General features: G+C 47.5%; 6 protein-coding genes across 6 annotated transcripts; 2 read left to right on the top strand and 4 right to left on the bottom strand.

The window, feature by feature from the left end:
* Positions 1 to 581: 581 nt before the first annotated feature.
* T069G_06159 (glycosyl hydrolases family 28 domain-containing protein) lies at positions 582 to 2054 on the top strand (the record flags this gene model as incomplete). The annotated part of the gene is made up of 1 exon (XM_056173369.1): positions 582 to 2054. One exon carries the CDS (start codon positions 582 to 584, stop codon positions 2052 to 2054), a length of 1473 nt encoding a protein of 490 aa, XP_056030227.1.
* Positions 2055 to 2432: 378 nt separating this feature from the next.
* On the bottom strand, positions 2433 to 4727 carry T069G_06158 (uncharacterized protein; the record flags this gene model as incomplete). Its single annotated transcript, XM_056173368.1, has 1 exon — positions 2433 to 4727. The coding sequence occupies one exon, from the start codon at positions 4725 to 4727 to the stop codon at positions 2433 to 2435; it is 2295 nt and encodes a 764-aa protein (XP_056030226.1).
* Positions 4728 to 5960: 1233 nt separating this feature from the next.
* On the bottom strand, positions 5961 to 7813 carry T069G_06157 (sugar transporter domain-containing protein; the record flags this gene model as incomplete). Its single annotated transcript, XM_056173367.1, has 5 exons — positions 5961 to 6149; positions 6212 to 6360; positions 6413 to 6715; positions 6776 to 7549; positions 7618 to 7813. 5 exons carry the CDS (start codon positions 7811 to 7813, stop codon positions 5961 to 5963), a joined length of 1611 nt encoding a protein of 536 aa, XP_056030225.1.
* A 964-nt stretch (positions 7814 to 8777) lies between these two features.
* T069G_06156 (alginate lyase domain-containing protein) lies at positions 8778 to 10067 on the bottom strand (the record flags this gene model as incomplete). Its single annotated transcript, XM_056173366.1, has 3 exons — positions 8778 to 9081; positions 9136 to 9434; positions 9492 to 10067. 3 exons carry the CDS (start codon positions 10065 to 10067, stop codon positions 8778 to 8780), a joined length of 1179 nt encoding a protein of 392 aa, XP_056030224.1.
* Positions 10068 to 10525: 458 nt separating this feature from the next.
* Positions 10526 to 12728, top strand: T069G_06155 (heterokaryon incompatibility protein (HET) domain-containing protein; the record flags this gene model as incomplete). Its single annotated transcript, XM_056173365.1, has 5 exons — positions 10526 to 11051; positions 11107 to 11962; positions 12008 to 12324; positions 12418 to 12555; positions 12613 to 12728. 5 exons carry the CDS (start codon positions 10526 to 10528, stop codon positions 12726 to 12728), a joined length of 1953 nt encoding a protein of 650 aa, XP_056030223.1.
* A 71-nt stretch (positions 12729 to 12799) lies between these two features.
* Positions 12800 to 15673, bottom strand: T069G_06154 (subtilase family domain-containing protein; the record flags this gene model as incomplete). The annotated part of the gene is made up of 5 exons (XM_056173364.1): positions 12800 to 12963; positions 13015 to 14177; positions 14234 to 15179; positions 15255 to 15438; positions 15515 to 15673. 5 exons carry the CDS (start codon positions 15671 to 15673, stop codon positions 12800 to 12802), a joined length of 2616 nt encoding a protein of 871 aa, XP_056030222.1.
* Positions 15674 to 15919: the final 246 nt, after the last annotated feature.

The following is a 15919-nucleotide window of genomic DNA, read 5'->3' as shown; positions in this document are numbered from 1 at the left end:
ATACCCTAATACCCGACGCTGCTTGCTAGTCTCTAATTGAGAAAAACGAAGATTGTATAAAATATTATGCTACACTACATGGCGCAGCTTCAACCTGATGGACAACTAGATGTTGGCTGTATGTCTTTTCCCCGGAGGTAAAAAAAAAACCCCCCACGACAAGGAAAATGCCCAAATACCCTAATATCCGACCACAAGCGCATGCGCTCAACTAGCTATGACAGCCGGAGGAAAGCCCGGCCCTTACACCGAAAGTAAGTAAAATGTAGAATTAGGTCGGGGGAGCAATGAGCCCGCGGTATTGTTTCCCTCATCGCTAGACTGAAGGTGAGCAGAGGGGGGAGGGCAACGTCTGGGGAAGGCATCCATCTAGTTCTCACTTCATGACTCCAAATTAGAAATCCCTTTATGAGATTTAAGCAGAGTGAATTGAAAGCATTCCACTATAAAGTCCAACGGCGCGTCATGCTTCTCTCAATTGACAAGTTCAACCTTGGTCTGGTACAGAACCAGTGACAACCAGTATTATCAGAAGAACTTTCTGCTATTCCTGCTTTTCTACCCTCATTGAATTTGTCACCATGGGTTTCATCAACTCAGTCCTAATACCCTTCTTGCTTATTCTAGCCCGTGACAGTATTGCCATGGGCATGGCACTAGGGACTCCAGGATGCGATACTACTCTCCAGACCTACCCCATACCGGCGAATGTATCTGTTGCGACTTCTTTCGATGTCGAAGTACGCTCGCCCGGAGGTACATGGAAGAAGATTGACTCTTACGCTCCCACACATAACGAGGTCAATTTCACCACTGGTAGCTCAATTCGGCATACTTCTTCCATGGTATATTTCGACTTCAATGGAACCGTCGAGATTCGGGCCAAATACTTGAACGACGGGGTTTCTGACGCCATTATCAGACCACAATCTCTTGACATTAGCCCAACAAAGTCAGGTTCTACCGTTACCTTTATGCTCACTGAACCCCGCGATGTAATCTTGCAAGTGAATGGCAACATCTTCGACTGCCTGCACATCTTCACCAATTCGCCAGATCCGGATGCTCCGTCAGCCGACGACCCGGATGTCATATACTATGGTCCTGGTTATTACAAACTTGATTCGAGTCTTAATATCCCATCCAATACGACTTTGTACCTTGCTGGAGGAGCTGTGGTCGCGGCTCCCGACATCACGGTGACCAACTCCAGTAACGTCGCTTTGCGCGGACGTGGGGTCCTGTACAGCGTAAAAGGAAACGCGATATCTGTGGTGCGATCCAACAATGTTGTCATCGAAGGACTCATTGGCATTAATTTCTTTCCAAGAGCTTATATGTCCAACGACGTAACATTTAACCACTGGCGCGGCTTCAGCGCTGTTCAATATGGAGATGGTCTCGACTTGTTTTGTAGTCAGAATATCCTCATCGACTCTGTCTTCCTACGAAACTCCGACGATTGTATCGCCGTTTACAATCACAGGGATGAATGGTACGGTGATAGCAAGAACATCACGATTCAGAATTCGATCCTCTGGGCTGATGTGGCGCATCCCATCAACGTGGGGACTCATGGCAATACAGAAGATCCTGAGACTATCGACGGCTTGACTATTCGCAACATTGACATTCTCGACCAAAATGAGAAGCAAATGCTATACCAGGGGACAATCGCATTGAACCCGGGCGATAGTAACCTTGTTGAAAACGTTCTCATTGAGGATGTAAGAGTTGAGAATATTCGCGTGGGCCAGCTCCTAAACTTTCGTGTGATGTACAACGACAAGTACAATACTTCACCCGGACGAGGAATCCGCAATGTCCTCATACGAAACCTCCAGTACAATGGCACAAATGCCGATACCTCCATCTTCACGGGCTACGATGCGGACCGCACCATCTCTAACGTTACGTTTGAGAATTTAGTAGTCAACGGGAAGGCTATTTATGACACAATGAAAAAACCCGGCTGGTATTTATCCACGGACTTCATACCCCTGTATGCAAACGAACATGTCCATAATATGACGTTGAAACCTTCTCAAGGTTGAGGTATTAGATTTGGAATTGGTAGTATACCATATGTCAGTTGGGATGTTCAAATGGTAGGATCGTGGATGGAGGGCTATGCAACATAGATCGTCAAAATAAACACCAACATTCCTGCCACACAACTACATGTAGCCGCCGTCAAAATTGAGTTTCGGGTGTATGATCTCAACAAAAAAGCATATAAAAACCAGATATTTGAGTAAGTGCAAGGCATCTAACAAACAGACTAATCCTAAGCTTTCATGAAGCATATGTGCACGCGCAGGACTCGTCATGTCACAACCACTGGCGTCCAGCAATGAGACCCGAAAGCACCTTAGACCTCAGTAAAGTAAAGTAGCATAAATTGTGGTTGTCATCTTTCGTATTTGATCTGCTTATTCTACTTCAAAGGTGTAGTCTCTGACCATATCGCCGTTAAATACCCGCCTCAGTCCACCTGGACACAAAACATGAGCCCCATCAGCTCCCGCCATAGTGCAGCTAAGTACCACAGAGCCGACGATCTTATTCTTGCTCCATTGGAAAGACACAAGCCATCCTTGCTTTGCTCTCACCCTCTGGAGGTTGCCCCTATCCCATTTGGCGGGGCATGCTGGAAGTAAAGATATCTCGACCACATTCTCCTCATCCATCCTACGTTCAGTCGACTGCACCAAACATTCCAAGATTCCAGCACATGCTCCAAAATTCCCATCAATCTGAAAAGGAGGATGAGTATCTAGTAAGTTGGGTAGTGTAGAATTGTGCAAGAGAAGATCCATGTTCTCTCCACACGCCTCTGCATCAAGCAATCGTGCATAGAAGTTTAAAAGCCACGCTCGACTCCAGCCCGTGTGGCCACCGCCGTTAGCGAGGCGCCGTTCCAACACCTTTCGGGCCGCGGTAGCAAAGTCTGGACTTTGCGTAGGGTGTATCAGATCTCCGGGATATAAGCCAAAGAGATGTGATACATGCCGATGCCCAGGTTCAACTTCTTCGTAGTCATTAAGGCCCCACTCCTGAATTAATCCCTCTTGATTCAGTTTAAGAGGTTGAATCCTAGCCAACGCTGCCTCAACAGGCCCCTTGAGAGAGTGGCTGACGTTTGACAGCCGCTCTGAACTCCAGATATACTGTGTTAAAGCCATCTTGATAAGAGTCATATCTATGGTAGATCCTTCGCAGAATATGCCATTGATTCCCGACTTCGAGACAAAAGCATTCTCTGGAGAGAGTGAGGGGTTTGTAACTAGGTACGAACCGCATTTGGAAGGTATCATAAAGTCGAGAACAAACTGCACAGCACCCTCGTGGACGTGGAACAAGCGATTATGTAGTTCCTTGCTATATTGATACTTGAGAGTATCCATTAGCGTGGTTGATAACCAGAGACCTCCAAGAGGCCAGATAGTGGCTGTCATACAGCGATCTTGAGGGTTCGTATCGGCCCAAATGTCGGTGTTGTGATGTGCACACCAACCTCGGCAGCCATACATGACCTTGGCCGTTTGGCGACCCCGAACTGACATTCGTTCCAAAAGATCCAGCAGTGGAATCGAACAATCATCGATGAGACTACACGGGCCAGCAGGCCAGTAGTTCATCTGCGTGTTGATGTTGATCGTATATTTTGATCCCCAAGGTGGTTGAAAGCTCGGGTTCCAGATGCCTTGAAGCGTTGCTGGTAATCCTTTGTAGCCATTCCGACTACATGAAATGAGGAGGTATCGGCCATAGTTGTGATATAAGGCGACAAGGCCAGGATCCCTGCAGCTTCGAAGGCGCTGGTCCGTTGGCAAGTCACAAGCGTCTGGCCACATTCTTAGGCTCATCCGGCCGAAAAGCTTAGAATAATCTGTCCTATGCCTCTCCACTAGTTCATCCCACGGCCGTGCCAGGGCCTGATCGATCTGACTCCGGGCGATGACTTCGGGTTCGGCATGACGGAATGTTGTCTGTGCAGCGATGCCGACTCTGCAGGAGGCAGAGTTAATGACAAGGCAATTTCCGACGGCCTCAATGGTGCCACCATCGTCGCAGACGACGCCAAGAACAGAACACAATCGATTGCTATTCAATCCTCCCGGAGTTGCGTGAACCACAATGTGGGAACCAGAAGCTGTGATAGTGTCGGCATAGACGTTCGTATCGGTGTCGTTATCGCTCAGCCTGTCCAGGCGCACGATGAAACGAGTACTTTTTGAAGCAGTGAATCGTAAAAGCAATGCATTATCAGGGTATGAGGCGATAACGTCTCGCTGATAAGAAATGTCATTGACTGTATACTGAACAGAAACCTGTGAAGTAGCCAAATCGAGGCAACGCCGGTAATTGGTGATATTCTTGTGGTTGAATTCCAGTGTCGCGGTGCCCATCGGCTCGTAGTGACGCATGCTTGCGGGAGTTGCAAAGAAACATTCCTTGACTAAAGCCTCAGCCTCCGAATGCTTCTCATCTCGAACCAGTTGTCGAAGTTTGGGCAGCATACGATAAGCGTCCGGCGGTGTTCTCTCTTGAGGGCCTCCATACCACACCGAGTTTTCGTTGAGCTGCATCAGCTCTACTTCGGTCCGCCCATATACAACAGCACCCAGACGGCCGTTGCCAATAGGCAGGGCTTCTGACCATTCTGTGGCAGGAGTTGAATATTGAAGCTGAAGATGCCGCGATTGACTCGTGTCGCTATCCATCTTTGCTGGTATTAGTGCCCTGCAGTAAAGAAGAAGTGTTCAGTGTGCTCAGTGTTGATTTTTCTTCTGAGCTGAAATAACTAGCGAGAATGAGACGTAAATCTGCTGCGAGACAGACTTTTGGAAAGAGTCCCTGATATCTGGTGTAGCTATTGGTGATTGACCAGATTGCATACGCAGCGCAGGAAATACCAAGTTGAATTGATTGTGCTTCTCCGAAGTCTAACTAGTCTAGCCACCGGCTTCTTATACTAATTATCCTGAGCCGACATAACATGTGTTGAAGGCGGGTTAAGCTTCTGGTATGGCCGGGTTTTTACCCGAAGATTCAACCTTAACGCCTAGTCAGTGCAATTCATTCACTAACTGCGGGGATTTTGTTATCTTTGGCCAACTCGATAGTTCATTCAAAGTGATGCTGCGCTTCATTTGATGCTGTAAATGTGTTAGGTAAAATCGTTAAAATGTGTATTTAAGCCGACGGGAAATAGAGATCGACGCCCCGTTACCTGATTCTTTTCAGAGTAAGAGAAATTCCTACTGTGTACGGAGTACTTCCCTCCCTGCCAATCCGTCATGAGCCCTCTTCTAAAGTTGGGTCAGGGCTTGTGTATGAGATGTTGTCAGGCAATATGAGTGTATGACTTTAGCAGGTTCATCATATGTATTACTCGGGATAACAGCCTGCTACCGGAAGGATATACTGTAAATTTGTGTAGTACCTAGGTCTTATACCTAACTATAGTATCACCTTGCGTTCAACAGCTATGCACCCGGCCTGATTTCAAAGAAGATTAAAACTGACACTTATGTCTTAATAATTAAATGATTCAAGCTACTGGCATGACCAGGAACCTAGTTCGACCGACGATATAACAGTGGCCGGCTAAGATGAGATGGGCCTGAGCCACCACGATGAGCTTCCAGGGAAAGTTTCGCATGAAGAACATGGAACTCGTCAATTGCATTTCGATTAAGTGTTTTAAATGGGATTCTAGTTCTTATTTGTTTGTGTTTTGGCTTGTGTGCCTTAGCGAGCAGGAGGTAGATTGTTATTTGCCTTATTCTGTGGTTATGCAATAGTAAGGCAACAGTCCGAGGCTAGAAGACAGCACTCAGATGTAAGTCTATCTCAATCTCTCACCGCCCTCATACTCCAACTACCTGCGGCCTCTACGGCAACACAAAGTCGACAAACTGCCAGCGCTTGACTGGCCATTTTTAGAAACCGATTTATCCTGTTGCCTCCCTCCTTTTCAGCAACTTTGCCTTCTGGAGCCGCTTAGACATCTTAACTGGATGGACTCCGGGCGTCTCAAAAACGTAGTCAATCTCTTCCAAGGAGAGAAAACGGAACTCTGGGAAGAATTGCCAAGTTAAATAAAGAAAGACTAAGTCGATCGCGATGAACATGAAGTAAGTCTGTGATACATATGTAAGCAAACCGGGGATTATATCTAAAACGGAAGACTGTAAATGCTGACCTTCCACTCGATTTTTGCGAGTAGTTCGCCTACTCCATACGTCATGGCAAAGCCCAAGCAGTTTTGGAAAAATGAATACAGCCCCATGCCTTTGGCCCGTTGGCTATAATGGAGGACCTCCGTCGGATAGACGTTGTGAAGGGTTGACGCTGCAAGCAATTAGGTCGCGTGTAATATAAACCCGATCGAGGATCAACTTACAAAGAAGGCCATTGGAGATCTGGAACAAGTAAATAGCTACTATGGTCAGAATACCCATGGCATCCCTGGCGATGCCGTTGGCAAAGAGTCCACCAGTGACGGACATAAGAGACAGAAAAAAGATGAAGACGATCAATGTGCTTGCGAGGAGGAATCGCCGAGTGACGCGATCGATGATTAGGGCTCCCGCAAGTGTGGATAGGTATGAGGCAACTGTCATACCTAGATTGATAGCTAACTGTTGTTGACTGTTTGTAATCCCGACAAGAGTCAGAATTCCCGGTAGATAATAGCCCAACATTCCTATATTAAGTGCGTCAGTCAACCACAATGATGACTTTGTATAATGATATCCTGGCTTACCGGTTCCATTGCATTGCTGGATAAAGGCATACAGGAAGATGAGCAGAAGGCGATACCTAGCACTCTTCATCTTCCAAAGTGTACTGAAATCCCATGGCTTTGAGTCAACAGACTCAATGGAGCGCTGGATTTGGTCGATCTCCGCGGTGACGATGGGATCTTCAATGTCCTCGCTACTTGTGTGGTACAGAGCAATAACCTTCTTGGCGTTATTAATCTGTCCTTTGTAGACCAAATATCTTGGTGATTCTGGGGTCAGAGGATAGACTAAGAGAGCCACGGTTAAAGGCGGAATGATCTGAACTATCATGGGCATCCGCCAGCTCCAGTCTCCCGTCATGTAGGAGCCTCCCAGAATCACGCAGGCTATAGCGATAGCACCGATGCTATAGCACGAACAGAACAGCCCCACGGCCATGCCACGATGAGAAGCGGGTGCAATCTCACTTATGTACATTGGGCCGACAGTTGCGCTGAGAGAGCAACCCGCTCCTCCAATGACGCGGCCCAGGATCATACAGATATTGTTTGGGGCAGCTGCTTGTATCACACAGCCGATGACAATGATGGAGTTGCCGAGACAGGTAACGCCTCGGCGACCAATGAGATCAGAAATCCACTGGAAAATACTCGCCACCACGTTTCCAATAGACATGGCTGCTATGATGATAGCAATCCCTGAGCCACTTGTACCGACGTGGAAGTATTCTCGAAAGGCGGGGAGCGACGCCATGCTCCCGATAATGGAGCCATCCATGGCAAACGCAGCAACACCTGAAAGCCGTTTAGTTATATGAGGAACGTATGTTAGCGGCCAAAACCGCTTAGATTAATGAACGTACTAAGACCCTGGAGTAAAATAACGATCGCCAGACGCCAGATGGCCTTGGTCCTCCAAGATAAGGAGTTGCTAGCTAGAGCACTGAGATCGATGCGGTTGAGCTCATACTCAGCCGTCTCAATATGGTACTCTTCAGCCTTCTCGTGTGGTATATCTGAGCCCGGAATGGTCTCTTGGGCGATGACCTTGGGCTCCATTGTGAATATCGGCGAAATGAACAGAAGTTGGGGCTCTTGAGAGTGAATTACTCCTGAGTTTGTTATAACATCAGATTCAGGTTGTATCAATCATCTAATGTGGTGTCCATGAGAGACTTTATAAGCCATAATACTTTACTACTATAGTTGGACTAACAGATGGAAACCTGCATTCCCAGATCCAGCCTCAATCGTTTCACTTATCCAATGATGGGAACATAATCCCAAGACCCGACGGAATATACAAAACAAATAACCATAGGCATTAATAAATAACCACAGGCATTTAAGAGAAAATTACCCAAACCCGTGAATCTCAAGCCCGGCCCGAGACCTGGCCCGACCTCCGGTATAATGCTTTCTCACCGGCTGGGGTTCGGAACATTCCCCAGGTTATGGCGGGGTGAAATAAAGTTTTGGGGTGTAAATAAGATTTAGCGGGGTAATTTGGGGATCAAGCACGCTGGTTAGGATATTACTGCTACTGGATAGAGGCTAGATCATTGGGTATATGTAGTGTAAGTTACCGGGGCAAAGGCGCGGGTCCAGAGAGATACCTCTTAACGGGTCCCATATACGTAATTGTTGCGGAATTGCACCCAATTGATCGCTGACAAGTAAATGGAGTTGGTTCTATTATATTCGTTGCTGGAACTGCATTCCATCGCCTGATCATTTGCCTAATAGTATAGGGGGATGACAGGCTTGTTACACTGGTACATCTTGGTTAGCAAGTTCCAGTTTATACACTAAGCATAGCAGATATAATTACGGTTAAAATAAAGTGCAATACTATCAGATACAGCTGGCCAATGAGAAATAAATATCCATAGTTAAGCTAGAGCTAATAGAAGTAAATGTAAACAACAAAGAAGCATAGGCAATACTTGAGAGACAATTGTCCATGGTTCCACGGCCTTCTCCTGCTAGGTTCTCATCTTCATCATTCCACAGCCAGTCTTGCTTACGCATCCAGTCGGTACAGCACGGTTCCAAACCCCAGCTGGTCATATCCACCACTGGTGGAACCATAGTCGCCGCCGCCGCCCTCTGCGCCGCCACCGTTAGAAACCACCAAATCGCGGTATGCCTTAGTCCATGAAGCATTAAGACCTTTGAGCACTCCATAATGCGCATAAAGGAGCTCGCCCATGGGTCGGATAGTGCCGCGGCTGCCAGTACTAATAACCGACTGTGTTACATCGGAGTTGGTATAAGTAGTGTACGGGACATCATGACCAAGATTGTATTTGGCCATGTATTCCGAGCTGAAGGTTGATGGGTCAATCATTGGATCTCTTGCGGTAGATGTGAACACTTACCCGGCAAGTATTTTGTTGCTGAGGTATCCGAACAAGTCATTTCCTTGGTTATAGCTCTGTTGCGCCAATATACCAACCAGCGCGAAGTCAAGTGTCGCATGACCTTGATCTCTTCCGGCTTCTTGTCCTTGGCCCAAGCTCTTCGAAGACCCTGCTTCGGTGTATAATTTCCAGATGAACTTGTCAATGGCACCATTTCCGCTACCACTTTTAAAATACGTAATAGCCTCATTCACTAGAGCCGAATCATCCGCCAGGACACCGATAGCATGCATAGAAGCGAGGTTGCACAGATCCCACTATCCCTTCTCATAAGTACAGAACTGTTTGGAAACTTTGTGATGTAATTGACTTACGTTAGCCCAGTAATGGTCAATCTTGGCACCATTATGGTTTGTCAAGAATGAGTGATTCATAGGGTAGAAAACTGTTTTCAGCATGTTGACCAGGTTACCTAGTCCTTTCCAGCCGCTATAGCCACGAAGAATCTCTCCAGCGTTGGCGAGCTGATACCCGTATAGACCAGATGCTAGGAATTTGTCGCTGCTACCCCATATTTGTGTAAGTGTACTGCTCCAGGCGTCGAGAATCTTGCCCGCATTGTCCGCGTATTTGGTGTCTCCAGTGACTTTCCAGTAGATGGCGTTCACGTATGCAGCAGAGGCGTCCCTGTAAAGGTTCGGATAGTTCTCAGTACAATCTGATGAGCTTCCACGACAGAGCGTTGCTACCGGCCTAGGGGTATATGAAGTGCTAGCGTGAGCAGCGAGTTTGTTCCATCCCGTGATCCAAGGAGTTTGTTTGCTGTTGACATGCGATTTGATACGAGTGAAATCTGCTTCAGTATGCAAAAGGCCTGGGTGTATAAAAGCGGCACGTACAGAAGGGCTCTGTAAGACAGCCAAAAGACCAAGTAAAGATGCCAACTTCATAGTAGTGGATAATTTATCGTGTTCAATGTAAATAGCTAGACAAAGATGTTTGTATAGTATCCGACACGATAGAACCAGTTCTACATGACATTTTATATTGTATATGTTCCTAATTCATGAAATATTCGGGGAAGCTCGCGGCCCGGCGGTATTCAAAATTTGATAACTCAACTTTCATATGACTCATATGTCTCTAAAGTTTATTCACGGAATAAGTCTCGGGGGTAGTAAGAGAGGTGTAAATAAAGCAAGCTGTTGGGGCATCAATTCGATGGATGGTACGCCGTGCGGTACCGTGTTGCACAGTAGATACGCACGGTACCTATGTCACGCTGTTCATCTGTGTGTTGAGCACTGCAGGCAGAATTACTTTGTCAGATTCTCCATATGATCTTATGCTTACGCGTTTAGTATCAAACGTACATACTCATTTGCGGGTGCTTTAAGCCATACGCACCATGGGTAACTGTTTTTCAACTAGTCAGAGGCGCTGTGGTCTTTGCTATTTTGATCTCGATGAAGAATCAGCATCTTTGAAGGAACCATTTGTTCAAAGGAGTTACACTTGGCGCGAATCATCCCACATTCACGATGAGGAGCGAACAGAATCTGTCGACGAGCAATTGCCGTCTCCCCTTCCTGAAGCCTGGCGCGAGTACCTTAGAATCGAAATCCGCACAAAACTTGAGGTATTCCGCACATCGCGCGAGCGGGGTTGTCGCGGCTGCGATGCTATTATAAAAGCAATAGCATCGGCGTGCCAAGATGATGATGTGGTTTTGGACGATAAATCGTGGACGGAAGACGTGCACGTAACTTGGACAATGCCTTCAGGGCGGGATAAGGGCATGAGCAATCTTAAGTTGGAAGTTACTGTGAATGTTAGCAGTCGAGAAGCCGAGGGTCATGGTACAGAGGATTACCGTCTATGGATCATCCTAGTCGACATTGACAGAATGAATGGGCATGAGAAGGAAGAAAGCGGTAAGTCGAACAATTTATTCCTACCATACATTTTGAAGATTTTAACAATGCATAGATCATGTATTCGCGTATAGATCTTCAGTTTTGTTTAACAACACTGGAGCAGAAACGTCTTTGAACAGAATCAGCAATTGGCTCGATAAGTGCAGCTCATTGCATGACTCTTGCAAATCTGCATCGGTCGCACAACTGCCCAAACGAGTACTAGAAATGATGCCAGGGCCACAAAATAACATCAATGTTCGCTTGGTTGAGGATTTGGGTGGGTGCGAGAGATATGTATGTCTTAGCCATCGATGGGGAGCATCAACACATTTATGCCAGACGACGATTGAGAGCCTGCCTGCGCACCTTGAGACAATTCCCTGGGATCGCTTACCCAAGACTTTCCAAGATGCCGCTAAAGTCTCCGTATGGCTTGGAATCAAATACTTATGGATTGATTCGCTCTGCATCATTCAAGACAGCAGCGATGATTGGAAGGTTCAGGCAGCTCAAATGTGCGAGATTTACTCTGGGGCGTATGTCACCCTTGCAGCGGCATGGTCTGCTGATAGCGATGTTGGTCTGTTTCGCGAAAGTGCTTCTTTCAAAGTCCAACCTGCTACGCATCTCGGGCCCCAAGCCGCATCTTACCTCGTTCGCAGAGTCCCAGAACACACTACTTGGGACGTTGCTGGTGTGCTACAGATGACACCAGAGTTGCCTCTTCTCAGCAGAGCGTGGGTCTATCAGGAGCGTCTTTTGTCTCCAAGAATCGTCTATTTCACACGATATGAACTCGCATTTGAATGCGCAGGTGGCAAGAGGGACAAAACCTGCGAGTGCGAACATATTCCCGGAGGAATATGGGGAGGCGGCAGTAATGGCGCAGGTGGTGGAAGCGGCGAGTATACCAATGAGCGCAAGCTGTACCACTTTGAAGGCCTCCGCGCATCGAATCTCGACCAAATCAGGAAATACTGGCACCAGATTGTGGAAGAATATTCTGGACTGCGCATCTCGTTTACATCAGATCGTCTTCCTGCTCTGTCTGGTGTCGCGCGACAGTACGGAACAGCCCACTCAGCTGATCTTGGCCGATATGTCGCAGGAATGTGGGAGAACTGTTTCCCTTCTGAGCTGCTATGGTACTGTGCCTCTGCCTCTCGGAAAATTCACGATCGCCCAGATTCTTATTGCGGCCCAACATGGTCTTGGATTTCTACTGGAAATATTGCTAGCTACGCGACGGCTTGCCCCAGAACGTACCCGGACGATCTGGAGATTATCAGTATCAATTTCAATCTAGATGGCCCAGATAAATATGCGTCTATTTCTGAGGCTACTATGGAAGTTAGGGGATATCTTGCTTCTGGAACGTTAGTCGAGGTGCATAACGCCCATTCAGACACAACGAGTATACACTTCAAGGGCATGAGCGGGAACTCTCTAACTTTTTATTACGATTATCCTCTGGATCAACCAGGTCCTGGACATATTCCATTCGGAAGTCCGATATACTGTATGAAAACAGGCTTTGTATGGGGAGGAAATCACATTTGCATGCTGCTACACCTAGTGAATGCTGGGGAGAATGCTTACAAGAGGATTGGTCTCGCAACGAATGTCAGTAGATCCGATCTTGATAGCTGGTTCGTTGACTTTGGAAATAAGCAAACATTCAAGCTTTTGTAAATGGGGACATTATTGGTTACAAAGTCAATTTTAGGCATCTAGTTCTCCAAACTAGGCCTTTAAATGTCTACCTATGCAGCCGTCGAAGCATACTTGATGTTGAAGGATTGGGTCTGTTTCGTGACATAGTCGTCAGGATTACTCGCGTTTCCAAAAATCTTCAACGCCCGTAGCAGTACGGCATAATTCCCTTCTGGCAATATGGTTCCTTCTTGTGTTATGCCATTGAAAGCGACTTGGTTGATATTTGTGTTGAGCCATTGCACGGGATACCCATGAAAGCTACCGGCTACATCGACTCCCAAAACCTTCGTGGTTTTGGCTGGTGTACTGCCAAGAGGAATGATGTCCGCTCTCATCAGTGGAACACCAGAGTCAGCCTCAATCCCAAGCCCAGGATAGTCCACAGATGATGATGACGAAGGCTGACTAGCCCCCAGTGTAGGATGAGGTATTGTCCAAGTGTCGTTGTCGGGCGCCGACTGCGCGAAGCGACCCGAGGTATGGTAAATGAAACTATAGTTTGGATCAATGCTCTGAGCATTTGCAAGGCTTCCGGCCACTCCGAGATATGGGATGACAAGATGTTCACCAGTAGATCCATCCAAGGTAATGTATCCACCATAGACGGGGAGGTTGGCCGCAGTGAGCCCTTGGGGAACAGTCACTTTGACCGTCACCTTGGCCGATCCACCTGCTGGAACAGTGATTTTGGTCGCAGAAAAAGCAAGAGTCGCTGCGATATCGCTTGAGTTTGAAGAACGTGAGGGGTTGGACTGCCCAGTTTTGTAAGTATCCCGAGACCTAGTGGGCGTGTGGCCGATTGAGTATGTAACAGCTTGCTCAGCCCCATTCTTGATTGTAAAATCCGTACTGTTGACAAAGTGATCTGTATCATTGAAAGAGAAGCTTGATACACTTAGAGAGGTGGTTGCATGAACCGCATCATAGGCTTGCGCCAAACCAGCACCCTGTTGCGCTACGGGCGCAAGCCCATCATAAAATGTCCCCTGATACGAATCATAGTACTTCGTCTGCTTTGCTGTAGATGAAACCAAGCCCATGAGAGTCTTAGGATCTTTGATCGAGCGAGCTTGCATAATCAAGGCATAAATTGAAGCCATGATAGGTGCTGCCATAGAAGTGCCAGAGTCAACGTAATATCCTCCTTGGTTCAACGGATAAGTAGAAAGAATCGAGCCTCCCGGTGTCGAGATGTGTGGATCTAGATCTGCCTCCCATGTCGGACCCCAGCTTGAGAAATCATCTACATAGCCGCCAGTGGCATCGCTTGGATAATATCCCGCAGCAGGGTTGGCAGACTGAGGCTCAACCAGTGTCGCATACACTTCTGTACCGTTTCCTAAGAGATCTCGCCATTCCACGGCTTGCTGTAGGGCAACCATTCCGGCACCGAGAGTACTAGGAGAAGTGCTGACGCTGTATATGCTGCGAATAAAGAGTTAGCATGCCATCAACAAAAGTTCGAGAAAGATGTTTCGTACTTGTCTAGGTCATCATCAGAGTTATAGAACATGATATATGTCGCATTATTCTTCGAAAGGTTGTCTGCGATAGTTGGGTCCCCACAGTCATCCAGCTCTACGAGGACGATTCTATCGCTAAGGTCTGCTGGTGCGTTATCATTGAGCGGGCTGCAGGCGCTCCAGGTGCCATCTGTAGTCACATTGGGAGTCACAACCCAGAACGGCAGAGTGATATTGGGAAACGCGGGAGTTCCGGGAATCCAAGCAAACGAGGTCAAGTTATCGGAAGAACTCTCCAAGCTGGTGAAACCTTCAGTCCCTAGCAAGGGCGTCATGGTGTTCTCTATGGATCCGACATTCATGACTCCTTTGCCGGCGGCAGGAGTAGCTGCGGTGAAAACCATAGGGCCATTGTTACCGTTTGCAATAACACAGGGCACACCAGCGTCGATTATCCGGGAAACTGTGATTGCGAGTGGATCTTCTTTCCAGCCAGAGATGGTTCCAACGGAAAGAGAGATAACATCCGATCCATCCTCATATGCCTGGTTGAAACCGGCCATCAGAACATCGTTGGAGGAACTGCCGGCACAGTCCAAGGCCTTGTACATGCCTATCGTTGCGCCATACGCAGCACCGATGAAGCCCAGAGGATTCTTTTGCGCGGCAATAATGCCAGAGACATGCGTTCCATGACCAAGGCAGTCCATGGGGTAGGGGCCAGGCATGGGCGTGTTGGTGCCGTTGAACGCATCGCCAATCAAGTCCATTCCATAGCTAACAATGCACCCCGGACCGAAGCAGCCTCCCAAGACAGGATGATTGTAGTCAACTCCAGAATCGACAATGCCAATGCGAATGCCTTTGCCGGTGTACCCTTCTGCATGTAGCTTGTCCACTTGAGTCATAACATGTGGCGCATATGAATCAGCGTCGTTTGCTGCCGCTGCTCTAGAAAAGTGCTCTGATAGGGGGTTCAAGCTAGTGAAATGGCTGTTTCCCACCCTGGGTTTGCTGCTTCCTAGGTTCTGAAAGTGACGGACAGGCCACACATTCTTCACTGAAGTAAGGGATGCGATTTTGGTGGATGCGGAATGAGGATCTAAATCGACCGCGTCCAGTTGGATGGAAGCTCCTTTAAACAAAGAATACGACAGGCTCATCCGCTTAGAAGCTGGAAGTCCACGGCTGTGGAGGTTGCTGAATAGTGATGCTTCATCTTCCTATATTTCGTGGCCAATTGAGTTAGACCGACAACCTCTCGTGGTTGATCGCCCGTGCCTCCGAGACTGGACTTACATGACCATCTTCATACTCAATAATGTAGGCGCCGGGAACATACGCCCAACTGCCTCCAGTCTGACTCTCATCAACTGCTCCATGGGCTATAGTAACGGATCGAGCCCCGTCTACAAGAAATAGACCCAAAATGGGCAGAAAACGGAGATACGCGACCATTTGATCTTCAGAAGAGGGTTTAAATGGTTTCGCTTTGGGCGAACAGCAGAAACACAACCACTGTTTTTGTGCAAACCCATTCGTCTACTTTATATCTATGCTCAATACCTCCCTGATGATTATTTGCGCCTGCCAAGTTAGGAACGTCTCATCCGATTTTCTCTCCGCATGCTGGCATGGTCAAGCTGACGAGCTTCCAATTTCGACAAAGGGTGGGCACAGATTCTATCCTACCCTAGTTTATTC

This window comes from Trichoderma breve, chromosome 3, assembly GCF_028502605.1.
Source record: "Trichoderma breve strain T069 chromosome 3, whole genome shotgun sequence".
NCBI classification, from domain to species: Eukaryota; Fungi; Ascomycota; class Sordariomycetes; order Hypocreales; family Hypocreaceae; genus Trichoderma; species Trichoderma breve.
Note: the sequence above shows the minus strand (reverse complement) of the source record. Positions and strands in the feature narration are given on the sequence as shown.